This window comes from Eptatretus burgeri, chromosome 3, assembly GCF_056783735.1.
Source record: "Eptatretus burgeri isolate ZD-2024b chromosome 3, Ebu_testis_v1, whole genome shotgun sequence".
In the NCBI taxonomy this organism is placed as follows: domain Eukaryota; kingdom Metazoa; phylum Chordata; class Myxini; order Myxiniformes; family Myxinidae; genus Eptatretus; species Eptatretus burgeri.
Window position 1 is genome coordinate 116,615,334 of NC_140963.1, and position 13,250 is coordinate 116,628,583.

The following is a 13,250-nucleotide window of genomic DNA, read 5'->3' on the forward strand; positions in this document are numbered from 1 at the left end:
TAACGCCGGGAACCAGTCACGGGTGGACCTTGCGGTCTCACCGCGATCGAGCCAATCAGCCCCCGCGTGGGATAGGGTTGCTCGCCAAATTCGACCTACCTAAGTACCCACGCGGAGGGTAGACCGGGCGATCGCACCTCGCCGCAGGTCGACTTCGGACACGGGCCACTTAAGCGACCCGTTCCGTACTATCAGAATAACCGAGCGGTGTTATCGTCGACCTCGACGGTTCGATTAATTATCGGGCGTATTCAGCCCACTACCAACCCTTTACGTGAAGCAAGATGAGGATTCAATGGGAGAAATGACGAAGCGAAGCGGGAAACAGTTCAACACAAAGCACATTTATTCGCGGCACACGGGAAGCACACATATACAATTCCACCAAAAGCACACAGAAAAAACACAATTCCATTTACACAAAAAGCAAATATAAAAGCGAAAACACAATGCAGAGCTAATACCGACTACCGAGCACACGGCAACACTTATACAATTTTACTTCACAGACGGCGCCGACAACACATACCCAAAACCAAGGAAAAGAAATACCCTCAAGGATGAGGCGGGCCTGAGGCCGAGACCGGGTCGCGCCTACCCGTCTGGTGATGAGACGCGGAGCGGCGATGGCGCCTCACTCCGCGGGCCTCGCGGACAGTGTCTGGCAGGGGGTGGGAAAGGGGCCCCCTTGGTCGCACTATCTCAGCGCGGGGGGGAACAGGAGGGGGTTGCTGATGCTTGGGGTATAGAGGATCTTTATTATCCCTGGTGTGCGTCTCCACCTCGGCCAGGTCGCGCTGCCGGCCTTCCTCGGGCGTGCAGCTCCCGGCACCGTCGCGAGCACCCCCTCGTCTGCCTTCGCCGCTGCCGCCTCTCCGCCTCTGGACTCTCCACCCTGGACTCTTCTTTGGGCTCTCCTCGTTCGACTCTCTTCAGCTTCTCCAGCTACTGCAGGCTTCGGGCTCCAGACTTCCACACACTGCTCTGACTGACGAACACGGTCCTTTTATCCCCCCGTAGCTTCGCCTTTGACCCCCTCCCTTTGACCTTTCACCTCGCTCCCCATTGGCCCGAGAAAAAGTGGGCGTGAAGGCTTTTTGATCCACAAATTTGCATATATCGATCGTCCTGGAGGCGGGGCCAAATCGCCCCTCGCTCACCGATTGGACGGCAAAAAGTGGGCGTGTGTCGTTTTTGATCCGTTTTTGAAGCACAAAATCCGTGATTTTGTACACGCTGTTCGACGCGCGCCCTGCACGAGTCCAACACCGGTACCCACAGCGGGGCAAGAACGGTGGCGATGCTACGGTTGCAAGGTGCGACGTGAAGGTCGTGGCGGTTGTGGTGAAGCGGTGGTTGTGGTTGTAATCATGGCGGTTGGTCCAAAATAAAGATAGTAAAAGAAAAACGGCTATCCTGAAGAGTCGCAGCACGCATAAATGACATGTATTCCCACTAGACAACGGGTTTGGGCCTAACTACACATGCACTTACCGAGATACCTCACCTAAGGGACCTGAATGGTGGTTTGCGAATTTGGTAACCACAACAATATCGTTTCTGGCCCGATCTCTCAATGGAGACATGGCAGAGCTGGTGGGGTGGAGTAATGCATCATGCCTCCAGGAACCTATTCATGCCTAAAATAGTCCAGGTTATCTAAACAAACAGATCACCTCCAAACCTCCCCCACCACCCTGACCTCGATCCCAGCAACTTTACTTCCCTCTGCGAAAAAACCTTTCAGCTTTCTGTTTCTCATTTCAATGAATCATCTGATGATGAATCACTTAAAAACTTCTTGGAGTCGGATCCAGATCCGGATCTTCACCAAAATCTACTCATTTTGTCCTTGTCACACACCAAACCTGTCCACAAAATTTCATCCAAATCCGTGCGCAACTTTTTGACATACTGCACACAAACAGACAGACAAACAGACAAGCCGGTAGGAGGCGATGGGTTGCAGAGCATAGAAACTACAAGATACAGAGCAAAATGGATGTCATATAGCGGATAGGGAATCACCTTAAGATTATGCATATCAAATCTCATCCAGTTCCATCTACTGATAACTACTCGGTATCAATTTGAATGAAAAGTACCGAAAATGCGGTTTGAAATCGGAAATCCCCAAAGTTCGAGGGGGTGCTGTGGGTGAACAAAGATCTAAATCGAAAATCCGGCTCGATCGTTTGTGCACAATGTGTTCCAGACGATTAGTGTGAATTTTCATGACCATCCGACCATAACCCTAGGAGGAGTAGCATTTGGCGCGAAGGCACCTCCAGCTCTCGCATATTATCGATTTTTGCACTAGTGGACCTTTGGCCCCTGACCTAAGCGAAATCGGTCAATATGTGCTGAAGCAAAGTTGTAGTACTCATTGAGTACCATGAACCTGCAAAGTTTCATTTGTATCGATGCACTCACCTGGTCGCTAGGGGGCCTTCAATTTTCGCCAATTTTCACGCATACCCTAATTATAGGGGGCGCTGCGGATAAAGTATTCCATATATCACAAAAACCGGAATATATTTGATAGAGCATCACCTGTAGATCATTCATGCCAAATTTCATAACCCTATGTGGGATAATGGCTTTCAGAATTGATTTTGCGTGAACGGTACCGATTTTGAAGGTTTTTTGGTTGTTGCTCGGGAACCAAAGCGTCCCGAGCAACCATCACATTTCCAAAGCACTAGGTCATAAGATGTACCTACCAACGGAGTTTGGTCAAAAACCGCCCACGTTTACTACCAATTATGCTGATGACAAACGAACAAACAGACAGATTTACTGACAATAAGTCACCTATTTCGGCGACCCAAGAGAAAGGGGTGAAAACATAACCTCCTTCACCTTCGGTGGCGGAGGTAAAAAGGAAAAATACCCCAAAGAGGGAGTGCCAGTCATCTCTGCCAGAGGTCGAAAGTAACTCTGTGCCAGACTGGAATAGGGGCAGTTCATTAAGTACGTACGCTCTACTTCCGGGTTTCAAAACCACCCACCCCCCTCTGTATGCAGGCTAGTGACCACCTACCCACCCCCCTCTGTATGCAGGCTAGTGACCACCCACCCACCCCCCCCTGTATGCAGGCTAGTGACCACCCACCCACCCCCTCTGTATGCAGGCTCGTGACCACCCACCCACCCCCCCTCTGTATGCAGGCTAGTGACCACCCACCCACCCCCTCATACATCGCTAATCGCTTGCAAAGCCAGCAGTTCCTTATGAACCGATGTTTGTAAGCTTTGACTAATCAGTCCCTCGCGGTGTAATTTACCTTTTTCTTTTAATATCACAGCACATGTCATTTATGAAAATAAAAGTACAAATTGACATTCAAAACAATGTTAATGTCATAAATGAAAGTAAGTGTGCATATAAACTTGTGTTCCATTGTTTTGACAATGTTAAATCAATGTTAAAGTTAATTCTGACAAAAGCTTCAAATGTAATATTTGTCTCAGAGAGTTCTGGTTCTTCATTTTTTAATACTTTTTTTGTATGTACGTACTTTATGAACGGCCCGTACGGGGAATCAGAACGAAGTTTGAAGGGCTATAAAATCGGAACGAGAGCAAATTTCAAAAAAAATGGCTCGTGTTGTTCTAGATAATAGTCCATAGTATCTGAATCACTAATAACATTTGATCTCTCTTGATAAATGAGGGAGGAGATACGATTTGAAATTGACGATTTTCGCAACCTTGACAGCCTCGTGACGTTGACCTCGACCTTGGACAACCTTGAAAGTTATATCGTTGTGCATGTCTCATCGACCTCTATCCATTCCACTATTGGTTATTTGTCTCCACTCGGTTTGATTGTGGACGGACGTACGTACGGACGGATGGACAGACTTCGAGACTGGAGTTATTCGGTCATCTCTACTGAGATGATAGAGATGACCTAAAAACTAGAACGGCACTCTTCGATGTTGTGACGTTGACCGATATGCCTCCACGCACATTATTACATCATAATACATACATACATGCTTGTATCAACTTTAATTTAAATCCCTTCAGCTATTGTCAAGTATCACATTTTTACCTCACGTGACCTTTGACCTCTTGATAGTGAAATCTAACCACTTTATCTTTGCATCATAATCCAGTGCCTTCACGAAGTATTCACACCCCTTGACTTTTGTCACATTTTGTTGTGTTACAACCCAAATTAAAAATGGATGAAATTTTTTTTTTAATTGTCACCGATCTACACAAAATACCCCATAATGACAAAGTGAAAACATGTTTTTAGTAATTTTAACAAATCAATGAAAAATGAAAAGCTGAAATGTCTTGCATCACAATAAGCATTCAACCCCCCCCCCCCCCCCGAGTCAACACATTGTAGGAGTGCCTTTGACAGTGATTACAACTTCAAATCTTCTTGGTTATGTCTGCATAAGCTTTTCACATCTTTTTTTCTTTTAAAGAAACACAAGGAAACACACAGGTGGAGGCTGTTCAGCCCATCATGCCTGCACGACATCAACACCACACTAATTTATCAACACAAGATCCAAAGAAGAAAATGTAAAAATGATTAATTTATTTTCGTGTTTCTGTGGTTTTTTTTTATTTATCTATTTATTTGAATTTTTGTGTTTTTTTTATTTTTTTGTAATTTTTGGTTAATTTTTTTTTTCTTCTCCTCAGGGGAACAGGCATGGGCTTGGTTAAAAACATACAACATTAACCACACAACACCCCTTGACGAGACCCCCACCAACAGCACTCCGTACACATGCACACAATCACCCATCAATACCCAAGCCACCTAAAAGTCCTGCTAAAATCTTCTATTTCTGCTGCCACTACCTTTCCAGGGAGACCATTCCATCCATTAACTACTATTTGAGTAAAATTCCCTGCCTTGCTACCGTCTTAACTCTCCTCTCCTTTACTCTCAGGCCATGGCCCATGGTCCTCTCACTGTCTACTCTGTTCAATAATTCAAATGCACTTATTTTATCTACCTTTCATTATCTTAAATATCTCCATAATATCTCCTCGTCACCGCCTCCTTTCTGGTGTATAAAGCCCTGTCTCCTTCAGTCGCTCCTCACAGCTAAGTCAAGCGAGGCTCGGAATCAATCTAGTATCCCAAATCATTCCAGTGTTGCTTTGGCTGTATGCTTGGGGTCATTGTCCTGTTGGAACGTAAATCTTCGCCACAGTTTAAGGTCTTTTGCACTCTGAAGCAGGTTCTTCACAAGGATTTGCCTGTATTTGGCTCCATTCTTTGTTCCCTCTCTCCTTAAAACTATGTCTCCCAGTACCTGCCACTGAAAAGCATCCCCATAGCATGATGCTGCAACTACAATGCTTAACAGTAGGAATGGTGTTAGATGGATGATGAGCTGTGCTCAGTTTATGCTAGATGCAGCACTTTGCATTCAGGCAAAAAAGTTCAATTTTCCTCTCAGACCACAGAATCTTTTGCCTCATGCTCTCGGAGTCTTTCCTGTGCCTTTTTGCAAACTCCAGGCGTGCTGTCATGTGCCTTTTTCTCAGCAGTGGCTTCCATCCAGCCACTCTCCCATAAAGACTAGATTTGTGAAGTGCTGCAGACATTTGTCATTCTGGCAGGTTATCCCATCTCATCCAAGGAATTCTGTAGTTCTGTCAGAGTGGTCATTGAATTATTGGTTACCTCCCTGACCAATGTCCTTCTTGCGCAGTTTGGTCAAACAGCCAGCTCGAGGAAGAGTCGGGGTAGTTCATTTTATTTCAATTTCCTAATGATGGAGCTCACTGTGCTCTTGGGAACTTTCAACACGAGAAATTGTTTTATACCCTTCCCCAGATCTATGCCTCCTCACAATTCTATCTCGGAGTTCTATGGACAGTTCCTTTGACTTCATGGTGGAGTTTCTGCTCTGACATGCACTGTCAACTGTGGGACCTCATATAGAAAGGTGTGTTTCTTTCTAAATCATATTCAATCTATTGAATTGGCCACAGTTGGACTCCAATCAAGTTATAGAGATATCTCAAGGATGATGAAAGGAAATTGAATGCACCTGAGCTCAAGTTGGAGTGTCATAGCAGTGGTTGTTTACTTATTGATACAAAACATTCCAATTTTTCATTTTTCATTAATTTGTAAACATTTCTAAAAACGTTTTCACTTTGTCATTATGGTGTATTTTGAGTCGATCGGTGAGATTTTTTAAATTTCATTCATTATAAATTCAGGCTGTAACACAACAAAATGTGACAAAAGTTAAAGGGTGTGAGTATTTTCTGAAGGCACTGTATATACGTACTTGTACTGAGTTTGGTCAAAATCCCATCATTGGTTCACAAGTTAGCAAGTACACTAAACAAACCAGGAAGTAACAGACAAAAACAGGATGCAAAATATGCATGCATGGGGTGGACAAGTTGGGTACAGAAGTAAACTCCAAGGAGGAAAAACTCGAAAATTAAGAGGAATACGGGTCAGGTTAATAAGAGCAGAAACAATCGTGGTTTTTGATTGGGGGTGATCTGTGATAGCGATGAGCAGCTGTCATGAAGTCCTGGAGGGAAGAACAATATTTAAGAAAATGTGTAAGTTGATTCCACAGGTGGGGGGGGGGAGAGGAACAAATGAGTGGAGGTGAGCAGTGATCCTGGATTTAGGTAGTTTTACCACAAGAGGGTTGATGGTGGACCTTGAGCGCCTTGCAGATATATGGGGGAGGGGGGGACATATCTCAGACAGAGCAGGGGGGTGAGGCTGGCGAGGAGATGGCAGAAGACAGAAAGACCACCGACCCGCCTGCGGTGAGAGCCCTAAACACTCAGTCTCATTACGGGAGATACCAATGATCCTAAATGCCTTGGTTTCCACACCGTGAAGCCGAGAATGGGGTGATGCTCCTGCTTGTCACCTGAGGGGAGAGTAGTACTCCATCAGACTGCGGATGAAAGCTTTGCATATGGTCAGGAGCTTGATGCACAATGGAGGATTCCCAGTCGTTGACTGGCTTTGGAGGCCAACATGGAAATGTTGCTTTCCCAGGAAAGGTCATGGCAGATAGTGAGACCAGGAAGCTTGAGTGAAAGGACTTCTTCAAGAGGATTGTTGGGAAAGTAGTTGGGAGAGGGGGGGGTTCCAGACAGTCCTTTTGGAGAGACATAGTGAGAGTGTGAGATTTGTCAGGATTGAAAGACATGTTCCACATGTTGGACCAGTTTGTGATTTTATCCAGATCTGCAGAGAGTGATGAGGCTACTGCTTGCCGATCTGAGGTATGACAGGATGGTATGGCAGAGGGTGGAGTCATCAGCAGAGATAAAGAGGATTTTTCAGAGAGATCATTGATGAAGATTAGGAATAATATGAGGCCTTGAACACTGCTTTGGGAAACTCCAGCCTTGACAGGAAGAGAGGATGAGAGAACTCCATTTAGGGCCACATGTTGGCTGCGACAGAAGAGGAAGTCTGTGAGCCATGAGTGAAGATAGCCTTGGATACCATAGGAAGAGAGTTTGGTGAGCAGGGCAGGGTGCCAGACCATATCAAAAGCATGCGATATGTCCAAGGAGATGGCTCCGATTTCATATCTGGCATTGAGGATCTCCATCCATTGTTGAGAGAGCAGTTAGCAGCATATCCAGGGTAGAGTGACCTGGTCTGAATCCAAATTGATGATCGGAAATGAAGCCATTGGAGAAGAGGAAGAATTTTTTAATGTCTGAAGCAATGATGGCTTCCATAACCTTGCTGATGATTAGAAGGCTGATTGGTCTGTAGTTGCAGGGATCTGTTTTTGCACAGCGGTAATGTTTGCTGATTTCCAAGCAGATGACCTTGAGCAAATGCGAGAATGAATAGAACAGAGAGAGTTCACAGCAAGAGCAGCAGAGCAGATTTTTAGGATATCTGGGCTGATGCTGTCTAGACCGGTTGCAGAATCTGAGTCGAGGTTTGACAGCAAGCTCTCCACCTTGTCAGGAGAAAAGGACACAGAGTCCAGGGACAGGTGGGTGTGACTGGGTATGGTGGGTAAAGAAAGCAATGCGTTTGGGCCACAATATTTAGAAGTAAACACAGAATTTCGGCATTCAGCCTTATCACGTGCAGTGTTAGCTGTGCGGCCATTTGAGGTTAGGGAGGGATGGAGACAGGCTTAATTTAACATCTTGGACATACACCCGAAACAGACTGAACTCAATGCCACCAAGATTTGGAGGAGGGAGACAGGTTTGAGAGTTTAGACTTGAGATAAGAAAGATGATGTTTTCTGGCTCTCCTGAGGGTAGGCACACACTTGTTCCAAGCTTTGTGGAAGGACCTCAGATTTCCTTCAGTTGGATTAGCCTTCCATGAGGTGAAGGCAAGTTGTTTCAGGACAACTGCCTTACCACAAACTTCAGTGTACCATGGGCAGGAGGAATGGTAGGCCAACTGAAGATGAGAGGGGATAAATATGTGCATGAGGGAGAGCAAGTTTCTTTGAAAGAATTCCCAGGATGAGTTGATGTCGGAGGAAGTAGCGATGAGAGACCAGTCTAGAAGTTTGATGGCTGCTTGAAGTCCCTGCCAGTCGGCCTGAGTGAAATGTCAGAGTCGACAGTGCTGAGGTGGTTCTCTAATAACAGCCAGAGAGATGTCTACTTTGACAAGCACGTGGTCAGTTGAACCGAATGGAGCGAAGGAAGAACAGATATTCTCAGGGAAATTGGTGAAAATCAGATCAAGAAGAGATGGAGTACCGTTGGTTGAGATCAGGGTTGGGAAGTTGACAGATTGTGTCAGTTCCAATGAGTCACAGAAGACTCTTGCTGAAGAGCCATGGCAGGTGAGGGAGGTACGCACACCTCGCCAACTGGCACGATGACAATTGAAGTCACCACATATGAGGAAGAGAGAGATGGGATGAGAGGATAGAAGTTGGTGTATGTTTTCGGAGAGCGAGATGTTAATGGAGTCATCACTGTTTGGTGGACAGTAGAACACACATATAAACATGAGGTGGGAGTGGAGGGAAGCCATAGCCAGAGGTATTCCTGGGAGTGTGGGGGAGAGAGGGGAGTGCATGGTGAGTGAGGAATGTTTGATGAATCTTTCATGAAAAGAGCAACTCCGCCGCCAGGACAAGGCTCAAATCTGTCATAGTGGAGGAGGGTGTAACCAGGGAGAGATACTGGGGAGTCAGAGACGCCTTGAAGGAGGAAAGTTTCTGTTAAGCAGATTATGTCTGGTTTGTCAGTGGCAACCTGTATGGAAAGATCTGTCAGGTTTGAGCGAAAATCCCAGATGTTTGAGGTCCACATTGTTAAGGAAGAGGGAGGGGAGGAGATTTTGCATGTGGGGGGGTGGGTGGAGAGGGTAGGACGAGGGAGGAGGGGGGGGAGGTAAGGAGAGTTGTTGAAAGTGTGTGGTGGATTGCAGAAGAGCTCGGGGAGAGGGTCGGATGAGGAGGAGAAAAGGCTCGGTGGTGATGGGTTGAGGTGCAGTGGTACTTTTACCTACTTATGCATTCAAACATTCCTCACCATTAATTTAAAATTATTGGCCATATTCTTATTATCATTCTGTTTTGACTTGCCTCGTTATTTTCTTAGCGAGCAGGATGAGGCCATGAGGCCAATTGAGCCTGCGCAATGGTTGCCAACCTATTGTTGTTTGTCTGTGCTCTGTCATTATTTAATCTTGAGCATCGAGCAAGGAAGCAGCACGTACCATTTTTAAGTCTCTGGTATGACTCGTGATCGGGGTTCAAACCGCTGATCTCCCAGAGTCAGAGTCGAGACAACAACCATTACCGTCCGGTTTAACTGATCTGAATCCAACTCCAATCCTGTTATTATATAACTCAATAAATGTTTTCTGCTTATCTTTAATAGTACTCCTTACCTCCCTGCTCAACCACCCCCTGGTCTCTTCTTGCCAACATACTCACTCCTTGAAAGATTCCCATTTCTCTGATGTTGATGACCCTCCTGTTGTTGACGTTCTTTTTCTTCTTCTTTCACAGCCACAATTATTCCCACGTTCCTGTGGGTCTGGCCGGGGGAAACTTGGCTCAAGTCTTTTTTTTTCACGAACCCGCTGGCCAGGCCTGACGTTCGACGAAGGTTCAGTACAGGCAGTAATTAGTAATTTGTTCATGATGCCGGCGATGGCCCGCCGACTCTTCGAGAAGGGCACCGTGGGATTTTTTTAACGTCCATCCGAGGGACGACACCACATTGATGAATCACCCAACCCGTGAAACACCGGGATGACAGTTTGTAGCTGGTTCAGGATTCGAACCCAGGCCATTCGAGTGTGGGTACCTCGAAGCCATCCTGTGACCTGTCGGCTGTTGATTGCTTTCCTGTTAATGTTTCCCAAACTATCCTCGAATAACAATGACGGGGAGGAAAAAAAAAAGAAGAAACAAATCACACATTTAGAAGAGGTGATTGGATCGTGCCGTGTGCGAGGAGGATGTTACACAAACGGCGATCCAAGCAAGCAAGGCCGACAATTTGGGCGCGTCCGTGAAGCCTTCTCAAAGCTCACAAGGCAATGCCATAAATCTTAATGGGTGCGACTTTCTCCTCATAAATCCATCACTTTTGTTTTCCACAATGCTCGACCTGCTGAAAACGTTGCAGTACACACCAAATCAGACGTGGGGGGGTCGAGAGAGAAACATTCTCGTGAGAAACAAACGAGTGAGCGGCTTGAACGAAATTATTTACCTCAGAGTTTAAAAGATTTGCCGTCAGCTTGCACTTGGACGCCGCTTCTTCTTCCTCTTCTTAGTTCTTCCTTGACTGTCTTTTCTTGGTCAGGGTGACGGTAAAGGGCGACGCAAGGTTCGCTCTCCTCAAATCCCGCTCCGCTCGTTCTCTGAATACGCGTCAAGAGCTGCCAGCTTAAACTACTTCGACAGTCCTTGTCCAACTTTTCACCACCAATTTTCGCGGCCTGTCCACCTTGATCCTACCTCCTCCTCGACCCGCCTCCCTCGGTCACCACGCCTCTCCTTCCTCGGTTTCCACGCCCCTTCTCCCTCAGTTTCCACGCCCCTTCTCCCTCAGTTTCCACGCCCCTTCTCCCTCAGTTTCCACGCCCCTTCTCCCTCAGTTTCCACGCCCCTTCTCCCTCAGTTTCCACGCCCCTTCTCCCTCAGTTTCCACGCCCCTTCTCCCTCAGTTTCCACGCCCCTTCTCGCTCAGTTTCCACGCCCCTCTCTCGGCCATCTGGATTCACAAAAACAACGACAGTCTTATTTATGAACACGGTGTTTGAGTCGTCTCGTTTGGATCGATTCTCGACCCGACTGTAAACCGTCACACCGGTGCTTCCCAGGCAGGCAGTTGTATCACAGAGTGTGCTGAAAGGAAGAATGGTGTATTTCACTCATCGAGTAGTCGAGTTATTGTCGGAACACCTGAACAAACTTGAAATCAGTTCCAGTTGAACGTCAGGCCTGGCCACCACGTTCATGAAGAAAGACACCACGGGATATTTAACGGCGACCAAGGAATGCTGGCAGACGGGACGTTCGTTTAATGTCCACCTGAGGGAGAGCACACGCATTGAAGAATCGAAAGCTGTCGTCGCCAGTGAGATCGAGGAGGGTGTTCGGATATTCGACCGCAGCAAGCCCACGTGCCTCGCTACAGACTGGTCCAACAACTGGCATTGGCTTCTGGCTACTGCAGAAACACTGTACCTGCACCAACATAAAGTCCTTCTGTTGTCACACAGGGTGGAAAATCACGCTCGTGGGCAGCAGATTCACCCAACCTGCTGAATCACGTTACGCACCAGTTGAGGGTGAGGCCCTTGCAGTTGCTGATGCCCTAGATAAGGCCAGATACTTTGTTGTGGGATGTGAAGACCTCATAATCGCTGTCGACCACAAACCTCTGCTCAAAATCTTTAATGATCGAAGTCTTGAGGATATCTCGAACGCTCGCCTCAGGAACTTAAAGGAGAAGACCCTGAGATACAGGTTCCGGATGGTCCATGTGCCGGGGATTAGACATCGCGCCACAGACTGCATCTCACGCCACCCTACTGGAGAGCCTCTGAAACTGACCCTCACTGATGATATGGCGGCCATTGATTCCACGCCCATCATCCTGACGCATTCCAAAAACCTCCTGGGAGGCTTACGTAGATCGGCACCAGAAACCCCCAATGGGTGTGTTCCCACGTCTGCTATGTCCTCCCTCGCCTCACTCAGCCTCAAATCTGTAACACGGGACAGGGTTCGAACCGCAACAGCCAGTGACAATAACATGCAGAGCCTTGTTGACCTTATCGAGTCAGGTATCCCTGAATTCCGACATGAGCTCCTGGATCCCTACGCGAGTACTTCCAGTTTCGAGATAGTCTACATACAGTTGATGGTGTCATACTCTACAAGGATCGTGTCCTTATACCACCGTCTCTCAGGGACGAGGTGTTAGCCGCTCTGCACGCTGCCCATCAAGGGGTCACCTCTATGACTGCGAGAGCAGAATCCTCAATCTTCTGGCCTGGCATTGCCCCTGCCATTGCGGCCCTTCGTGCTGGGTGCTACCGTTGTAATTGGATTGCACCCTCCAATCCAAGTGCGCCACCCACTCCCCTGACACCTCCAGATTATCCATTCCAATGTATGTGTGCCGACTACTTCCACTACAAAGGATACAACTACTTGGTGGTGGTCGACCGGTATTCTAACTGGCCGATAGTTGAGAGAGCCTCACATGGTGCAGGTGGACTCATCGCTTGCCTAAGACGTACCTTTGTCACATTTGGTATTCCTGATGAATTAGCTTCCGATGGTGGTCCTGAATTCACAGCCGTCGCTACACGTCAATTCCTCAAGGACTGGGGTGTACATCATCGACTCTCTTCAGTAGCTTATCCACATAGCAACTGCCGTGCTGAAGTTGGTGTCAAGACTGTGAAGCGTCTTATCATGGACAACACCAGCCCTAATGGAGGCCACGATACCAATGCATTCCAACGTGCCATGCTCCAGTATAGAAATACCGCAGACAGAGACACGAAATTCTCTCCAGCGATGTGTATTTTCGGCCGTCCAATTCGAGACTTAATCCCAATACCGCCTGGCAGATACAAACCTCATAACACTTGGCATGAGACTCTGGCGGCTCGGGAGGAAGCACTCCGCAACCGCCACATGAGAGACGCTGAGCGCCGGTCTGAACATACCAAGAGACTCATGCCCCTTGTTGTCGGCGACTGTGTTCGCGTCCAGAATAAGACCGGGCCACACCCCCTCAAATGG

General features: G+C 47.2%; 1 protein-coding gene across 3 annotated transcripts in view; it reads right to left on the reverse strand.

The window, feature by feature from the left end:
- DHRS9 (dehydrogenase/reductase 9) overlaps positions 1 to 11,007 on the reverse strand; it is a 39,273-nt gene extending 28,266 nt beyond the window's left edge. Inside the window, exons 1-2 of one of the 3 annotated variants that reach the window (XM_085875210.1) lie at positions 10,699 to 11,007; positions 9,912 to 10,014 (exon numbers count right to left, since the gene is read on the reverse strand). In XM_085875210.1, coding sequence (XP_085731336.1) covers position 9,912 — 1 coding nt within the window. In that variant the 5' untranslated portion in view covers positions 9,913 to 10,014; positions 10,699 to 11,007. The remainder of the gene's footprint in view (positions 1 to 9,911; positions 10,015 to 10,698) is intronic. The other 2 variants (XM_085875212.1, XM_085875211.1) reach the window with 2 other exon arrangements.
- Between the last annotated feature and the right edge of the window lie 2,243 nt (positions 11,008 to 13,250).